At 37.8% G+C, this 20150-nt stretch overlaps 1 protein-coding gene across 4 annotated transcripts; it reads right to left on the bottom strand.

Annotated features, from left to right (window-relative positions):
* Positions 1–431: 431 nt before the first annotated feature.
* Positions 432–20147, bottom strand: LOC132266120 (uncharacterized). 4 transcript variants are annotated; one of them, XM_059766963.1, is made up of 7 exons: positions 19547–20147; positions 14527–15068; positions 9888–10014; positions 7194–7320; positions 6302–6378; positions 3371–3752; positions 432–2505 (listed from the first exon to the last, which is right to left on the bottom strand). In XM_059766963.1, exons 2-7 carry the CDS (start codon positions 14770–14772, stop codon positions 1743–1745), a joined length of 1722 nt encoding a protein of 573 aa, XP_059622946.1. In that variant the 5' UTR covers positions 14773–15068; positions 19547–20147; the 3' UTR covers positions 432–1742. The 4 variants fall into 4 exon arrangements, with proteins under 4 accessions (XP_059622946.1, XP_059622950.1, XP_059622949.1 ...); XM_059766967.1 differs by lacking the exon at positions 19547–20147 and adding an exon at positions 18220–18313; XM_059766966.1 differs by lacking the exon at positions 19547–20147 and adding an exon at positions 16418–17643.
* Positions 20148–20150: the final 3 nt, after the last annotated feature.

Raw genomic sequence — 20150 nt, 5'->3', positions numbered from 1 at the left:
GATGACAGCGACGGTCTTCATTTTTTCTCGATTTTCTGCTGATTTTCACACTTCAAATTATCTCTTCTCTTCACTTGTCGAGCGAATTGTGCCTTTGAGGATCAATTTCATGGGCTTTTATATCCATAATTTGCATCCGACAAAACAGGTCAATAAAATATTAGTCACACGAAGTGCAAATGTAGCCTTAATTAAAATGAATTTGTGCCAAAATTTCTGCAAATTTGGGTTAGAAAAGTCAGTGACTTTTGACGTTTGGTTTGAAGAACAATTAAAGTAAATAATCATCAGAAATAATTCCAAATAAATTTACTTGGACTAAATATTAGAAACACTCTTAGTCGACCAGTAACATATATTCTATGCAGACCTTTGGAATGAACTGGATTTAAGCCTCAGTGCGAATATTGGAGATTTAATAAAAAGTCAAATTTTATTAGTGTTTTCCTAAATTCATCTTTATTTACACACAAAAATACATCCTTCCACGACTTTCACATCTTTTTTCCACCTTTGTAAGTTTTCCTTCTTTTCCTTCAATTTACACTCTCTCTCTCTCTCAGGAGAAAGGCAAAAGGAAGAAATAAAATCTGCAAATTGGTCATTGAGAAGTGAAATGAATTCTAATCTCATTTCTTCCTTTTCCACCATTTCTCAATTCACAAAATAATAGCGTATTTCTGTTGCGCTTTGCGCTACATTTTTTCCGCAGAAATCGAGACGAATTCACTGTGAAATTTTGTAGTTTTGATATTTAACTTTGAGAGCTTGGCCAAAAATTGCAAAATAATCACAATTATTGCACCGCAATGAAATCACAGTGAATTTTCTCTCACTTTGCACTTTTCCTGAAAAGAAAAAAAACTCTCAATGTCAAGAATACTGGTTAGATTTCTTCTCAAAAAAAAAACAACATATTTTATTCATTTTCAAATTCTATTGAAAACATTTGATTTCTCACTTGAAAATCTCTTACGAGGCATTTTTCTACCGAAAGAACAGCAAAACTTGTTTTTTTTCTTCTTCTTGTTAGTTATATACAATTTTTTTCTTAGTGTTTGCAAAGATTCAACTCGCTGAACAACTTTCTGGAATGTTTCAGCTCTACTCTTACTTTCTCTCTCTTCCTCTTAAATTCCTTTTAACTCTAAAATACACACTCTTTGAAAAATATTCTATGAATCTCTCACAATTTTATTTTTTGTTCTTGAATTCTCCCTTATTTTTCCTATAACACTTTTCATGGATTTTTCTCTTTTGCTACGCATTCAAATAAATTACACATTTTTTTTTGTTGTTATTGACAAAAATAGTTGAATGAGAAATTTGTCGAATTTCTCAAGTCAAGAGAAAAAAATTCTTCGATTACTTCTTCACCTTCAAAAAGTACAATTCCTTCACTGCACAAAATAAGGATGTTGTTTGACAACGTTGAAGGATTGAAGGTTCAGAGATTATCGTGCGCTCTGGGCTTTTTTAAGTAGACACCAAAGAATATCGGCGCACCTTCGTTTCACGATGTTGCAATTGCTGAGGAAAAGCTCCTGTCCAAGTGTGGACGCATTTTCCTCTTTTTCCAATGCTCAACTAGAAAAATAACACATTTTCTCCATCTCTCTCTCGCACGCACGCACGCTGTATGCCCTAGAAATGCATTCTTGATCACTGGGATTCCCACAACTGGTGCTGGCGGCGCCTTAGAAGGACGCCACGCGGAACGCGTCCGCGCGCGGCGCCAAGGGTCAGTGCTCCTCCTTCACGATCTCCATGAGGAGCCGCTTGAGGCTGTCCAGGCCCGTGAGGAAGCCACAGTCGGGCCCGTGATGCACGGCCGCCGACGACGAGGGCCCATTCACCACGGCGCCGGCGCTGTTCTTGCGCCCAAACGTCGTGTGCGCGAAGTCGATGATTCGCACGTCCACCAGCGGCGACGAGCACCTCTCGCGGCTCCGCCGCCTCTTGGGCGTCTCCAGGATGCGCGCCTCCGCACGCGCCACCTCGTCATCCTCGTCCAGCTCCTGGTGGAACTGCAGCTCCTCGCGGTTGCGCTTGTTCTTCATCGGCGAGCCCCTCTTCTTGTCCGCACCACTCACGTCGTCCACGTCGTCAATGAGGAAGGAGTAGTCGTCGCTGCTGTGGCTGCTGTAGTTCATCCACGAGTCGTTGGACGTGGGACTGGAGCTGTCGATCATCTGGTCGCCGCTCGAGTCCAGTGCGTCCTCGGAGAAGGGAATGAAGGAGCCTCTGGCCGCCGCCTCGCCAAAGCCGCGATGGTGCAAATCCGTCGACACACTCGGCGCCACATTGTCAGCACTGTGCTCATCCTCGTGCGACGACGACAGATTGATGTCCACGGAGTCCGTCGAGGCGTCCGCATCGTAGCAACAAGAGACAGTTGACGCTGTCTCTTCCGGATCGATGCAGCAGTTCTCCAGCGAGTAGCAAGCGTCCATGGGATCAATCGAGGCGATCTCGTCACTTCCCTCGTACACGACCAGCAAAGAACTGCAATAGAGTGGAAAATGAGGATTAATAAGCGCGAAAATATATTATTATTATACTTTTCAGAAGAACATCAAAATTCTCAATAATGACTTCCAAATGCTTTGGCTTTAGCGGCTTTCGCAGGAAAAGATCAAAAAATCCAATAAATTTTCACTGATTCCAAACAAATAAGAGTCTTAAGAGAAAATAAGAGATTTTACAGTTCCAATGAAAATCTTGACTCAAGTTATTGATTCCTCTTCATCAATGGCAACCGAATGTTAATGTTCAGATTTTAGCACTGAATTTAAGGCTGTTCAGGAATTCGTGCCACCGATTTATTGTCTTCGCTTTGATGGTAAATCAGTTAAGATAACATTTAATGCGTTATTTTATGGATGAACTGAATTTCGTGTTTTCTAGCCTTCGTCAATTAACCTGAAGTCTATAATAAATGTGTGTGTGTTTAAGAATTATTTATGTTTACATCAAAGAAATGTTAAACACTGACTTAAACATGCAATTATTGCACTTTAAGCCTGAAAAACCCCTAAATTCGAATCACAATTGCCACAAATTGAGCTAAAACTTTAGTTATCATCACATTACGGGCTCTTAACAGCTGCTGTGCAGCTCAGAAAAGCACCTCGCGATGCTAATTAAGTGTCAAGAACACCGCTATTCTGCTCATAAGAAACTACACCTAAAAATAGCCCAGAAGAATCTAATTAGAATTTCAATTTGCCGCTATGAAGGGAAGTCGAGAGCCACCAAATCTCCCGCGAAGTGTCTAATTAGCGGTCTTTTTTTTTTCTTCACTGCCGCAAACAGCGCGCCGGGGCAAATTTGGCCACGACACAGACACGCGTGCCGAACAGCTGCTCACCATGAGTAGAATCTGTAGCTGGACTGCTTCTCGATGACTCGCCTGAGCTGCGCCAGCCTCTGGATCACTTTCATGATCACCGACGTGCGCAGCACGCATCCGTTGTGGAAGAAGTTGCTCAGCGCCTGCTTGAAGCCCTCCTCGTTCAGCTCACGCCCGAAGTACTTGTCCTTCTTCATGTACTGATCAAAGCGCGCTTGGTACACTTGCATGCCACACAGGCGCACGCCCAGTGACGCTGACGTGCTGGCGGCACACTTGGCGATCTGCTTCGTTCGCTTCTCCGCCGACGCATCGTCGCCATGCTGCCGCGTGCCCATCTTCAGATCCAGGATGCACGGCTGCCGGAACTGCGACGTGATGTTCTCCAGCATGAGATAATCTACAATGACAAGAAGAAGAAACAAACATCACACACTTTGCTTGTTGTGTCCGTCAAACTGGCGCTTTTTTTTCCTCCTCCATTTGGCAGCCGCGCGCGCGCAGATTCCTTTTCACTCCTCATCATTTCTCAATCTGTCTCTTCCTGCTGTGCACTTGACATGTCAACAATACCCAAATATGATGTGTTGTGTGTGTGTGTGTGAAGAAGATTAATAATAATAAGAAAAAAAATATCACAAAACCAATTTGTGGATGATATAAAAAATAAAACAAATGCGTGAATAAACAGAGACAAAAGCCGAGGATGAAATTGCGTGAATGAACCATTTGGCGTCAATCACTCTGCGAATAACTGCGAATATCCTGTTTGTATGAAAAAGTGACCAATTGTTTATCTCGGCTACATTTCTCAATCTCTCTGTTTATTTGCACAAGACATCCTGTCTCGCGCCTCAGAGCAAAAAGAAGTGGATGAGGTAAGAAGAAAACCGGACACAGCATCGCAAGCAATTCTTCTGTTTCTTGTGAATTTTCAATGAAAGTGCAGTGATTTTTTGTGTGTCAAAATTCACCCCTTAAATTGCCATCAATTTCAACACACAATTTCATCCTCCCTTCTGGTCCAAAAAACACAATAAAGAATCTCTGGCAAATGACTCATGATGTCAATGGTTAATTAATTCATGATGTTGCATCTCTCATTTTGCACTTATTGCATTTATTGATCAACATTCGTCTTATTTCTGACTCAATTGTCGCGCGATCACCCGAAAAATTCGCCTTACATAACCACATAAGATCCAATGGAAGAAATCACGCGAGATTGTTCAATTCACAATCATTTCTCTGACTAATCTTGTTGTCTTTCCGCTTGTTCGTCACATGCTCTTAAAATGCTAATTCTGCCTTTAAGACAACGTCACAATACGCATTTTCCGCAATAGAAACACTCAAAATAGATTTCTCAGAGAGAGAGAGAGAGAGAAAAAAAACACACACACTCTTGACAATTGAGGAAAAAATCTTCACCATCAGAGGCGACACAATTGATTATCGCAAGGTATATAGAAAATACACACGTGAAGACAATAAACACACAATGAGAGAAGCAATAGAATGATGCAAAGAAAAATATGACTCAATTAAAGATGAAGTGAACATAAAAATGCCTGAAAATGCTGCAGTTTTTCCACCTATTTTCTTGTCGTGATTCCACACGAAAAGGCGGGGAGAGATAAGAGATTTTAAGTGAAATATTTGTTGTCAAATAAAAATTCCTCTCCTAAGAATAATATGCGCTTCATCAAACAGCCAGACGAGCCTCTTCTCTTTCGCATGAATTGAACCCCAAAGTGAATTGCTTATGTGGTGACGAATAAAATACACAGCTGAGAGACTGTTTTCTTTTTCTTTCATTTGCTGTCTCTCTCGCAAATAAAACACACAATAATAAAACTTTTTTTTTCTATAAAGGAAGATGTTATCAGAAACATTGTTAATCTACAATATAAATGATGAATGGCAAGTACTCTGAAGTTCAGACAACCTTTCTCGCGCGCCTTCCCAAAAATAACTTTATGCTCTTATGACTTATTTGCCAGTGAGGTGAACAAGTGTTTTTTTTTTCTTCTCCTTTAGCGATGGCACGGTTTTTTTCCACTCTTTGTCTTCCTGTGAAGTCATATTTGCTTATTGTAAAGCATTCTGTATTTTATCATTGTTTGAAGAATTAGTCAAAAAGAAAAAAAACTACAATTTAGATGAAGACGAAATTAATTCACTTCTGAGAATCATAACTTTGTCACAAAGACAAATATATTTATTTGCATTATTGTAGCGCAATTCAAAAGACTTGCGTTCAAATCTATGTGATTCACACTTTCAAGTGACTTTTCAGCAAGTGAAAAAGAACTCATTCTGTAGACTTTACTATGAATTGTGGTTAAAAAAAAAGCCATCGCGTCACTTTTTCCAGCAAAAACAGTCTTAAGAATGTATTTAGAAGTGAATTTTGCTTGAAATCAATCGTCAATCAATCAATCAAGACACAAAGAATTTTTCTCCAAACACTTTTGCAGCTCACTGTAAATTCTTCATCCTTCCTTCCTTTGGCTGACAGTGAAGAAAGGATGCCTGAAAGTTCAAAGTACTTGCTTTCTTTTTTTTTTGATCTAGATGAAAAACAATGCCGTATGAAAGCTGCGGGAGAAAGTTTTTTAGAGACATAAAACAAGGATTAAACGAAATGTAATTAAAGGAGAAAAAAAAAACTGATGAGATGCTTGATGTTTCGCTGCCTGCGCTGCAACTATTCTTTGTGCAATCTCTGCCATCTAATTCAAAAGCACAACATCCTCTCTCGTCTCTGTCCCCGAATTGCCAGCAAATCGCTGCGAATCAGCTCTTGGAAATGTTGCCGATGATGATGATGATGAAAATTCGCGGTTTTCTTTCTTTCTTTTCTTCTTATTCTTTGGTGGGACAGAGAGAGAGGAGTTTTTGAGCGCGCGAGAGAGAGAGAGAGAGACGGGAAGAAGAGATACTAACATTGCTTGTTGGAGTTGTCTATATGTGAAATACTTTTTATTACATCAGCAGCATTCCCATTTTTATGTATTTTCATCCTGAAAGAGAAAAGAGAAATAAAAATTTTCAATTAATATCACCCACAGTGAGCTTAAACATAGCGCTGGAGCTTTTTTTCTTTTTTCTTTTTCATCATTAAGCCTCTTAAAAGCTAGAGAGATATTTTATCATTGGCTTCTTCTTTTTTCACATATTCTCTGTGTGTCTGTTTGTGTGCGTGTGTTTTGGAATATCTATTCGTGCGTGTGTTTGTTTGTGCGTGTTTTGTGTATTTTTTGTTCCCTTTCTTGATAGAAGATTTTTGACAATTGTGATTTTCACACCCAAGTTTTCCACATTTCTCTTCTTCACTGGAAATGAGAGGAGAGAATAAATTTCAACATTGTGACATAAAGAATATAATTTCTTCCACGAAATCAGATTTTTTCTACGCATATAAATTGGCTCTCAAACATTCGAATGTGGGATTTGTGGTTATACTTTTTTTCATGTTTGTTTCTTTCAGAGATATTCCCTCATCATCTTGTGTCGAAGGTACAGTTTAAAGTGATTCAATCTAAAAGGAAAATATCTTCCATATAGAGATTATAAATATATTAACATGGTATATTTTGTTTTTTAGTAGCAAACAGCAAAAATTAAATAAATAAACAGAAAATTAATATGATTTTTTTTTGCTTTTCAGAAAAAGAGACATTCTGAAATTAAATAAAATAATACAAATGAATAGAAAATAAAAACACAACAGATAAAAAAAATTTCATATTTAGTAAATGAAAAGGTTAAATAAGATGAAAGAAAAAACACTGAATCTGCCGAAGAGAGAGAAAGAGAAGGAAAAAAGGACACCAACCGGAGAACATCTTCGCGCTTCCTCTTCGGCGCTCCGCTGCCATTCTTCCGCGTCGAGTCATCGCGAAAGCTCGGCGAGTAGCGCTTGTCGAACTTCATGCCGCCCGTTGTTGTTGCTTGCAGAACACCTTAAAGATCACACAGAAGTGGATTAGCAAAGAACAGATTCACTTGATCAGCCATCAAATTTGTTCAGTACATGATTGAGTGTGATGTGAAGAATGATTTTCATCTCACCCGGAGGATTTTTTCGCGTTTTTCCGGGCTTTTATGACACTTTTATTCGCTCTAAAAGAGATGAAATCACAAGAAGCACATAATCAAGGCAGAGAAAATAGCAAAAATGGCAAATAAGAAAGCATTATACTCACGCTGAAAGTTGAGAAAAAAAAATACAAGAGAGAGAAAGAAAGAAAAACAGCATTTTCTTCCAAACATTCTCCACAAAAAAACGGAAAATTGAATTAAATGCGCTCTTTTCTCATCACAATTTTTACAAAATGCAACAACAACCTCCAGAGATCAGTGTAAACGTTACAAATGATAAAAAAATGTGACAAGAATTGAGATTAACAGAAGCATGATTGTGATATACAATTAAATGCCACAAGGTGAATATACTCTCTTAGAATCACATTGAAACTTTATTATCATCGCGCCACACATTTCCTCAAAATAATATACACTCTTGAGATAATTGTTTCTCTGTTTCTCAACTCTCTTAGTTTTCTGACGCTGCGTGACGAGAAAACAATAAGTCGTAAAAAAAGAATTTTCTTCAATGCCACGGTCAGACTTTTCCTTCTCTGTGTGTCTCACATTTTCCTCCCTCCCACAGTTTCAGTGGGCTGAGGAAGCCCTTGAACTATTGCGTGCTGTCGTATTTCTTGCTCACTTCCCTCCTTCAACACTCATTTGCAATTAATCTCATTGACATGTGAGGAAAAGCTCACAGCTTTATCAGTCTTCCTTATTCTCAAAATACTCCATTCACTGCGCTGTTCTAAGGTGGGTTAAATGCGCGACAGTAAGACACGGCGAAGGTCAATCCTTCTCCACACGCGCCCAAATGAACCACCTGTGATCACAAGAACAACGGCAAACACACAGAACCTAGGCTATTTCTAGTGCTCAGACCAACAGAGAACGTCACTTCACTGTCACATTTTTAGGGCTTTTAAAGACTGACACGCATCAAATAAATCAAATACCTTGGAAAACAAATTTTCTTATTGTAGTATTTATTGAATATAAGAACATAAGTAAATCGATGATTAGAAGATTTCAGGTATTTCGAATGAAATTGGCTAATCTAATCTAATCTAAATCATTTCAGAATATTGTAGTGACTAAAATCAATTTTTAATGTTAAAATTAAGCTACATTTTCCCTAAACATAATGAATTTTCTGCAGAATAAAGCACAAAATTTCTTTTTAATCCTAAGAATACACAAGATACCGATATTTTTAAGAGATTCTCTAATAACTTGTTTCATTTCTTTGTGTGTGAAACTATAAAAACAAATCCCTAATTAAATTAACTGATGATATATTAAACTTACTTACTTTACTAAAGTTCGTCAATAATAAATAAAATAGTCTCTTCAATAGTTAGGCAATAAATTTAGTGATAATATACATAAATAATACAATCCAAACTATTCTGTTTATCACGCAAAGCGTCTAGAAACACTTTCACTGTACAAAATAATTGATAAATAGACGTCATTTGAAGCGTCAAGGCTTTATCAATAAAATTTACACGTGTTGTCACTTATTATTGTGAACTTGAAAGTGTTATTGTCAACACTTTGCACAGTTAAAATCGTTAAAATCAAGTCCAGAACATAGTCGAACACATAGAACATCCACGAGACAGAGTGTCTATCGAGGAAGACAATTAAGAGAGAGTTGTCTCGTTAAGCATCTTTGTTTGCTCAATGAATTTATATATCACAGAAAATTCCTCATATTTCTTCTCTCTCTCTCTCTCTCTCAGTTGCAGAAACAATGAGGAAATTCCTCAGAAAATTCATGCCATCAAATTGAGGAAAGAAGAAAGAAAAATCGACTCTTTTTTCCCACCAATTGATCTCATTGTGAGTGAAATTTTGATGAGATGTGCAGAAAAAAAAACAGAATGTAATAAGACATGAAAGAAGAATTCTTTTTCACACAACGAGTAAAAATCAGCGTGTGTCTGTGTCTGTTTTGCTTGTGCACACAATTTCGGGAAAACTTTCTGGCTCTCTTGTTGCCAAGCCAGTGAGATTCTCCTCGCGAAAATGCATAACACTCTTTCGTTAGATGTGATTATTTATAAATATAGAATTTCTCACAAATTCCCACCGACACAAGCGCTCCTCTTCTCGCTCACTCTTTATTTTCTTAATGCATTAAATCGCTTGACACACTCCACAATTAATCAAACGAATGACACACCAAAATGCACGTGAACCTATTTTAAACCCTGCAACTGTCTTCCATTCCATTCCAACTCATTCACTGCATTATAAAGTGTCTCATGTCTGCATCGTTAGAAAATGCGTCAATCACATTTGCGCAAAATTGTGCAATTAAGAGATGTAAAAAAAATGTGCAAAAACAGAACTACTTTTTTGTGTGTTTATGCATAAAACAGATGATTTGCGCACTTATGAAGTGTGATATCTTGTACATTTCTGCATGCTTTACCTTTGTATTTGGGAACAAACATTTGAACATCTTGCGGAATGTTCTGATAGAAATCCAATTCACGAATGTTCAGCGGCTTGATCACTGTACTCTGATTCAGCAGCAAGAGTCGCGTGTGTCCTCCGACCTAGAAAGAAAATGCCAATGAGAAGAATTCAACAATTATTCACAGGGAATATTTGCGGCATTTTGCCGTCCACCCCCAAAAAAAATCAGCAACCATCAGGAGAAAATATTATATTTATCACCCATTTTTTAAACCATGCAATAATCATCAGAATGAAATTGTGTCACAATCAGTGAAGGTGGCACTGAGATGACGATAATCACGGAGGAAAAAAAAACAGTGAGACTATTTTGAGACTCTTGTCGCTATTTTTGGCATGGAAGAATGAGAAAATAAATTTTTACGACACTGACTTTTTCACGCATTTGTACAAGAGAACAGAACAGGCCCAAAAAAGCGCCTCAATACACACGCAAAAGTCATGCTCAAGCTGGATTTTATATAGACATTTTTCTTCTTCTTCTGCGTGATTCTCTTCGCAATTTTCCACGGAAAAATCCATTCAATCCGTCGAAAATTCATGATTCATGCGGCCTTCGGCTTAGCCACAGACATTTATTCTACTATAAAGCACAAAATTCTGCATATAAAACAACATTCCATAATGTGTATATTTGGAAGCTCAGTCAAATTGTCAGAATATTTCCACCCCGAACAACGCAACTATTCATCATTTTCACTTCGTAGTCTCAATATACAAACTCATAGAATCTTTTTCTCGCGGTATAAGAATAAGAGGGACCTTAGGGAACCATTCTTAATGAATCTTAGAAGAAAATATCACGGAATTCACCTCAAAATGCTGAAAAATTGGTCGAAAAAGTTTTTAGCGACACTTTTTCTTCGAAATCGACATTTAAACGCGATCAATAGCACTTTAACTCTTTTGCTGGGATAAGAAGTCCTTTCCCTGACTTAATATCCTTTATTACACGCGCGTACGTTTTTGTACGATTTCTGTAAGCAAGTCACTTAATGACAGTTTTATATAAGATTTTGCTCTTCTGCAATTGCTGCATTTTTAAGAGCAATTCTATGGCTGTTCTAAAAGCAATCTGTCGTCAAACTGAAGTCTCAACCTTTTGTCATAAGTTCTCAATATAATCATTGTTACAATTTTACCGGAAATCGCAAAAGAACGTATTGTGGAAGTTCCACAAAAAGGTGTTCATCGAAGACTTTTTTCATTTCTTTTTCTAGCCTTTAACAGCTTGAAATTATTATTAATTTGACAATATCTATAAATTCTGACATTCCTGAATTTATCATTCACAAACCCATAATAATTGAGAGAAATCATACAAGACATAAATCTGCCTGCTAATAAACTTCCTCTACACCCTAAATACCAGGAAGACTGCTAAAGTATATAATAAAAACCAAGCGAAATGTGTCCATTTGACTGCCTGGCCATATTTCACACTGTCGAACAAGCAAGAAGCCAAAAAGTCGCGCCGCAGTGACACACTGAGCAAATATCACGTCGCGACGTCCACAGAAGCAATTGTAATTTGCAATATTTCATATCATCCCATCTCGCAGAAATCTTCCAATCACATGTTCACAAGGAGCCAAAGACGCTCATTCCACCTCCAAACGCGTACAAATTTGGCGCCACGACAATTCCGTCTCAAGAACACACACGCACAAATACACATTCACAATTCCTCTGTGACGCTTTTTGCTGTCATTTTCCCACCAGCGACAGATGAAAACAGCATGGAAAAAAAACGAGACTCGACGTATATTTCTTCTGATTTGTTCTTCCTTCACTGACATTGAATGAAAAATTGCCCACAAAGAGCATAAATCAATAGTGGAAAATGTTGTCTAAAATTCACTGTTTTATTCAATTCACAACCAAATCAATTATTCATGTGACAGAAAATGTCGATCAAATTGCAGAAGACACACGAAATTTCCGAGGTGGTTTTTAGGGAGAACAAAAATGTTTCTCACAAGAAAAGTGCAATTCTCTGACAAAAACTGTAAATAATACATTTGAAAGAAAGTCCATTTTTCTTGAAGCAACAAAACAAATTGAACAACTTTTCATACTAAACCTGCATTGCATTTCATGTGAAGTGATTCAACAGAATTTTACATTCACTTTTGACCAATGACATGACAAATAGAACCAAAACATGGTCATTGGAATTGATTAAAGACTTATTAATCATAGAAAAACTGTGAATAAAGTCACCACAATGCAGTGATAAATTAGATATTCGCCTTTTGTATTGGCAAAAACGTGACGCAACTTCGCAACACAAAACATCGTCCAGAAACTTTCCCATGGATAAAAAATTCAATCAAGAGAAGAAATTAATGAATCTTCGGGTAGGTCAGTTGGACAAACAAAATAAATTGGTCAGACCGACACAAAAGAGTGGGGAGAAGATAAAAAAGCAGGAAATAAATAGTGGACAAATAAGAAAGTGATAAACATCACGAGACTCTCTTCCATTCAGTCCAGTTATATTTCTTCTTTTTTTTTCATCTGTTTATATGCAAACAAACAAATCTCGAGTGTTTGTTTTCTCACTCGTCATCAATTGCATCACACAAGCGATGAAGATACAAAAGAATCGCAAACACTGTGAAGAAAAACCTTCCATTTCATTGTTCAATAACAAAACGCAATTAGAACTCATTGCATTAACTAAAGTAGAAACTAATCAAATTATCATTTTGCGTGAAAAATGCTTATCAAAGTTTTCACACAATAAATTTGTTGTGTTTCAAATTGAGTCTTAACTAATTTACTATTTGCCGAACAAATTGTTTCTCGCCACTCTTTACTAAATGAATTATTCATTTTTCTACCCATTCTTTTATTCCACAAAAACTTCTTCATAACATTAATATTTCTTTATCTCATTTCTTCGATTCCTTCAATTCATTTAAAATCAATCAACATTGAACCATATTTTTTCTCCTTCTTCTCAAAAAAAAAGCAATTTTATAGTCAATAAAAATTGCTTTATAAAACTTCAACAACAATTTTCAATGGAATAAACAGAAAAACATTTTATTCTGTTTTGATTTCCTCCACTTTTTCCACCCATCATCAATCACAATATGTCGTTTTTATCAATTCTCAAGAGTCATTACGCGAAATTATCACAAATTTCTGCTCTTTATGAATATTAGCACATTCCTGTGGAAGATCAACATTACATTTTCCTCCTTCTCAATGCTAAGCATCAATTTTAAGTCCCAAAAAACCAATTTCAAGCCACGAAAGCAAACCGAAAACACTAATCGTAATCATTTCAGCAATTCGCTCAAGGTTCTCCGCAAAGAGAAATATTTATCAGAGAGGAAAACATGTAAATACATATTTCACCGTGACTTCTTCAATATAAGCGCTCAAGCTCTGTGTTTATTGGAAAACTGTGGCAAGAGTTGTCAATAAAATTTCACACTGAAGTGATTTGTTTTCTGACCACTTGACAACACCAACAGTTGCCAGAAATTGCGTTTATGCGAAGAATGTTGCCCCAAAGAATGCCAAAAAAATGGCCAAAATCGTGTGCTTTTCAAGTCTGCTGAGAAGAATTTCTCATGATCGCAAGATGCAAATCTAAATGGGGAAAAATGTATCCTAATTAAGACAAAAAATCAACTACTTTTATGCCAATTTCTCAACATTTTCAAACTCTCAAAATCAACAGCAAAAACATTGTATTAGATCAGAAAATTCTGGCAATTTTCCCAACAAATTTCACCAAAGATGTGTGTGGAGTGAATCACTCTTGACCCGCAAAGCAAAGCGACAATGATCTTGTGATATTTCAGCCACAGAGGTCAATTGTCTCAGACAACAAATACAAACACAATTCTGGACATTCCATTGAATTGCTGTGTGATGTTATTTCACGAGAAATAATCATCTCTTATTATAGAAAGGTGATTTCTTCATGAGAAAAAAAAACCATTCATTCGCAAACCTCTAAAGATCACTTTGAGAGATCACAGATGAAGATTTCGTGGAAAAAGCACCGAAGAATTCAGTGGAGGGAAGAAATCAAGATGATAATTAACCAATAGAAGGCACAATAGATTATTTTAGAGACCTTGAAAAGCCCAGAGAGAAACGAATGGATAAACCTGAGAAGAAGCAGTGAAATTCTATGCACGTAAGAAGCAATTTCAGGTCAATTTTTCAGCATGAAATCGACGTCAAACAGTTTGTTGGTCTTTTATCGCAACATTATTCTGCAGCTTGATCTCTTCCTGACAGAATTTATGATAAAAAGTCAATAATAAATAACTCTCGGCTGTTTTTTTTTTCTCCAAAACACTCTTCTACAAAAAACAAATCGCTCAATTAACCAAATGATCCACAGAATTGACAAATAATGCCTACTAAACTTGTTTTGTGTCTCAGAATGATGCTATTCAAAAGAGATCATTTTGTATTGTAAAAAAAGCGGTTTCAGGAAATCCAGATCAATATATTGTGGACAAACTATGGAAAAAACGCGCGAGTGCGCGCGACGATGACTCAATGATCAAAAGTAAGTCGGTTGTTTTGGGTGAATTCCATGACGCACAATTTTTGCTCACCTGATTCGTGAGTGGATGAATGGCAATCTCGTCCTTTTCATTGGCAACATCATTGACGGCTAATTGTGATCTCGACGCCTTAACACGATCATTCTTCACAACAGACACCAAGTGCTGCTTCTCATGCAACTGCTGCTGCTGCTGATGGAAGCCCGTGTGATGATGTTGCTGTATTTTTGGACCATGCTTGTGATATGGCGCACAATCAGAATCTCCCATGCCCCAACTATCCACCAAATACACCATTCCCTGCTGTCACGTGATATTTCGCCCTTTCCCGCAATTGTTCCTCTCAGGACGAACACAAGAACTCTGCGAAATCACACACACACACAATTGTCACACAAAACACAAATGTTTGGCGAGGAGTTTCTCCTCTTCTAAATTTCACCGACACTTCGTCACTCTTCCGTCCTTGTTTTTCTTCACACTTCTTCTCTTCTTTTTTCACGCGCACAAGTGGAAATTTATTCGTATTTCTTCACTCACTGCACTCCAATGACCCCTGAGAGTTGCGAAGAACTTTTTTTTCGCCTTCACATCTGAAATAATACAAAAATACACATTATATTCATGTTTTATTTCCCCACCAGACGCGCTCTCTTTTTTCCTATGCTCAAAAACTGCCACCACAAGGAGAGTCTCCTTCTCAATAGCCAAGAAAGTCAGACAATCAATTGATTTATATACATACAAATATGCGTTGGAAAAATACACCATCGACCCAATGAATGTGAAGAAACATAAATAGTGGAAAAGTTCTTAATGGCAATTCTCAACTCTCACCTCTGAAAGAAAGAGAAAAAAAAACACCCACCAGTGGGGTAATTCTCTCTCCCCCTCTCTCTCACTCGCACGCGAGAATTGTCGATAAGAAATTCGCATGTGGTGAGAAAGACTCACAAAAGAGTGGAAAAATACCGCGAAGAGAAGAGGAAATAGTTGATGAACACTAAAAGTTTCTTCAGCGTCAAGCACACAGAGAGAGAAGAAAACCGAGGGAGGCAAATTGATATTTTTCTTCGTGGAAAACGCCCTCATGTTTTTTTTTTTATTTTCTTTACAGAAAAAGCACGATTGCGGTGGCAATTTCACAGAATTCTCACGTTCAATAGGATGGGTGAAGAAGAAGAAGATTAAATTGTGCTTCGCACGTGGCAATTTTCCCTGGAATTCTTGGAGGTGAAATGAAAATTTATGATCCACCACAATTCAAGGGTAATCCTTTCTTTTCTTTTGCTCCCCCCCAATGAAATCTCTTTCACATTCTTCTGCAGTGGAAAATATTCTTTCCCATTTCTCTGATTGGGGAAATCAAATGAAATTTTCTAATAGCAATCTAGCTTTATAAAAATAGAAAAATCAATGCCTAATAAGTCAACCACTCAAGTTATCTGAACAAATCAAGTAATTTCCTTGACACCGGAAAGAATCTTCGTCAATTTGTTAACATGATTTAACCTTTACATAACATCTAATCTAATTTCCCAATCAATATTTCTCACTTTTCCCACAGCGTCAAGACATTTTCCTCACAAGCTCACTCCTACGCAAGTTCACCATAATCCAAAATGAAATGAATCCATGAATATTCCAGTGTGTGTAAACAACAGAAAAATCACATGAAATTTCCGAAACTTTTCATCCAACCCAAAAGAAAGGTGATTAGATAAGCTTCACGAGAGGAAAAACAACACAGAAAAAAAACAAACACACAACCAAGAGCCCAAATAACGCGATCCTGCGTGCAGAAAAGTCTTTCACAAAACGCGACCATCAGACAAAATGACAAAAAGGCTATAAAGGAAACTTTTCCCTCCCGCACAAGAGAGACGATACAATTAATAAAGCCACAAATGCGGAGCTTTTAGAGTTTCTTCGTGTGACTCACACATTAACTGGCCTTCTTTTCTCTCTCTCTCTTCTTCACTCACTGCTCAATTCACATTTTCAATGCGTACGGCTTCGCGCGGGTGTGTTGAGAAAATGAAGAAGATTTGATGCCATTGACGGAGTTATATATCATCAATTGAATAATTTCCCAGCCCCAAAACATCTCATCACTTTGACGTCAATCGAATTATTTCAAATTACACTCCCAATTTGGCATTTTTTTTCTCTCTACCTCCAATTTCACCTTCAACCGCTCATTTGCCAGTGATTCATTATTACAATCAATTGTAAATGTAATTTATCTAAAAATCCACACTTAAAAACTTATTTGAGAGAGAGACTCACGCTTTCTTATCATTTTCCCACTCTTTTTTTTTCTTTTCTTACCTTCTCAAACAATCTTGGGAAGGTCATGTGATTATTAGAGAATCAACTTGTGACGCATTTTCAGGTGCATTTTCATCGTGTCACATTTTCTTATCACAAACTGATGTGTGTGGATTTCAACAGCCAAGATAACAAGTCCTTTCTTGCTGTACACTTTTCACCTAATGACTTGGTTTGTTTATGTTTAGAGGACATCTTAAACCACACACTATTGTTATCTTTAAATCTCCTAAGTCATATCTTTACAGACCCCTATAAAGTGTAAACAGGCAAATATTGACAATAACATTGCAGTATAATAATTCTTCTCTTCTGTTTGCACTGCACAAACCCGTTTGCAATATAGAAGAACTCTTTTCCTTCGCCCAAGGACAGAAAATGGAGTTTGATTTTTCTCCCGAAAATTCATGTGACAAGAGTTTTATTTTATTATTACACAGAGAGAGAGAGAGAGATAAATTGGTAATCACGAGGCTGCAATAAAGATAATCGAAGTGTCTTGATATTATTTCTCTCCTCGACCTTTCATTTCAAGATGCTTTCCTTTAAATGCTGTCTCACAATTGACAAATCTTCTTCATCGCCAGTCAGATTCTTCCAACCAAAAATCACTCCACAAATAAGAGACACTCTTGGGAAATTCCTCACGCCACGGGCGACGCAATTGGATTCAAAATTGAAAGTGTGTGAACTTGTGTTCGCCCAGTGATAATCAACTCCGTAAAAGTTGATTGCCTCTTTATCAACTCTAATTCTCTCTGGTCACTTTTATATTATTTCCCTGCCCCAGACTGATTGCCGGGCACACTTTTATCACTCACACAGTTGAAGACGCTCCAAGCTGAGAGAATTATCAGTTGAGGAAAATTGCTGTGCGAGATTCAATGGTCGTTTTTTTGTCCATTGCCATGATTTATGATTCATTCCCCTATAAAAGCTGGTCTTGGTTGGTGGGAAAAACTTCTTTTCTCCACCACTCTCTCGCAAGCCCAATCATTTAGCATTCAATCCACAATGTGTCGTGACATTTTCCCTCGTTCGTGCACAATTTTCTGATTGTCACACACCATGGAAATTCACATATAACATGCTGTGAAATGCTAAAATTCACCCCTCTCTTGCTGGCTCACAATTTGAACTTTTCCCTTGAGATGTGACCCTTGAAATTGACACTTGCGACCATGATTTTCCATCAATTCTACCAACAGAGAAACACACACACACAAAAACACAAAATCACTGGGGAAATGCAAATGTACACCGCAATTGTGTGACTCGTTATCCCTGGAACTCGCGCGGGTCAATTCGCTATCTGGAATTCCCACAGTCGCTGAACTGATAGGCGAAAAAGGAACGATGTGATGAAATTGAGGAAGAAATCGTAATGAATATCTCGCAATATTACAATATAACCTTGATTGAAAATTCATTGGGTGTGAATTTTTGGGAAAACTGCCAATTCTTCACGCTCTTGCCATACACAATCACACACAGGGCACAAAATTGTCAAGCGAATCTCACTCTAAATGTGACCAGAATCTTAGCTCAGTAATCAATTGAACAGTGGATTTTTCCCACAGAAAAACCTCATTTGAATCACACACTCGTGTCATTTGATAATACGAGATCTACAGACGATTGAACTCTCATTTTTACGTCTAGAGATTGATTGGTTGATGATTGTGCAACATTTTCCTTGGAAAAAAACAAACAAACTGTTACAACTCACTTTACGCATACATTTCATTGAATGTTGTAAGTTTAAGTCCCAAAATGTCTAGTAAGAAATTTTTTTTGCTGTTCAATAATCAGAGAAATTTGACCGAAAAAGCACAAATTTAGGAAATTCAAGTCAATTATTCACTGAAGAAAATCATAAAAATTCCTTCTCTTCAATTTTATCATACAAAAATAAGTGAATTTCAATTAATTGTGTAACAATTTCACATGAATAAGAAGAAAACGATTCTAAACGCTAACTTTTTTTTTGAGTTAATAATATTTTTCCTTTACATATTCAAGTGCTAGATTAACATTTTCCTAAATTAATTCTCAGCTCTTAATAGTTATTATTATTTATCTTCTATTATTTGCATTAACAGATAAATCGAAATTGGTTTCAAAGCCGTCTGTGAAGCCACAATTTGCCAGCTTATTTCCACCTTAATCATTTTATCTATCTGTTTTTATCAGTGAAATTGATAAGCGAAAGCTTATTGGAGAAAGCAAGATTTTTTAGGAACTGCAAACAAAATCCAATTGGAAACTGAAAATACGGATTAGGTGAGATTTCCTGTCTTATCCAAAGGCTAAATTAGCCTAAGAATTTACCTCAGAAGTTAGAAGATTCACGCAAACCTCAATAATTCACTCACTTTCATCGCCACAGAGAAATATTGATGATGTAATTTGTCAGAGATTGAATGCTTAGCAATTCAGAGCAGAAATTGCGACAGGAAATTGTCTGTTTGTTCCGGAAAGAAGACGAGAAAAAGTGCATTAATATTTGCAAAGCTTCTGCAAATACCGCCTTATCTAGGCCGCTCAATTGCGGAAAATCCACCACTAATCTTTTGTTGTGAATCGCCACGATAAGCTCCACCATTGGCAGATTGCGCAGGGAGTCCCCGGGGAGCCACAATCTCCCCCAGAATGTTCCCCAAGAGTCTCGAAACAGAGAGAGTCGCGATTGTTTTTTTCCCAGGGCAAGAAAAAGGGATTCACTGTGTGTCATTCTCACCTGAACCACTCACGCTGGCCTCCTTTCCGCGTGTGAGCAACGGCAGCGCCACAGGGCCCACAAGAGTGGCGCAATTCCGTGGGAAAAATTGATTTTTCCTGCCTCCGTGCCTTTGCCAAAGTTGGCAAATTTGTGTGTGCGCGCGCCCCCGAAAATTCCGTCTCCTTTTCCACCTCAATTTCCTCGCAGTCTCGCGATAAACTTTCTCTTTTTCCGCCCGCCGTGTGTGGCTGCTCCAGTGTGCACCATCAGATGATGATTCTGCCCAAGACGTCTCGCCCAGAAGCACTTTTTTCCGTCGCCTCATTCACTCGAGCACAATGGCCGTCATTGTGTGGATGACCGCGGAAAGACACGCTCTTTTAGCACCCTTTTGCACCGATTCCGCGTCCGGACGCACCACTTATCCAGCTCACGGGAACACCTTGAGGCACCTGATGTGATTCTAAACTGACCCTCACCACGGGAAATCACACTTTTTGATGCTTTTCCTCTCGCCCAGCAATCACGCACTCACACTCGCTCGCAACACCGAGGAAAAACTGGAGAATGACGTGTGGCGGCGAAGAGCCAAAGCAGCGAAATTGCCACGCCAGCGCCATCT

Source organism: Phlebotomus argentipes, unplaced genomic scaffold, assembly GCF_947086385.1.
Source record: "Phlebotomus argentipes unplaced genomic scaffold, Phlebotomus argentipes genome assembly contig_5, whole genome shotgun sequence".
NCBI lineage: Eukaryota > Metazoa > Arthropoda > Insecta > Diptera > Psychodidae > Phlebotomus > Phlebotomus argentipes.
The sequence above is the reverse complement of the archived record's forward strand: the minus strand, read 5'-3'. Positions and strand labels throughout refer to the sequence as shown.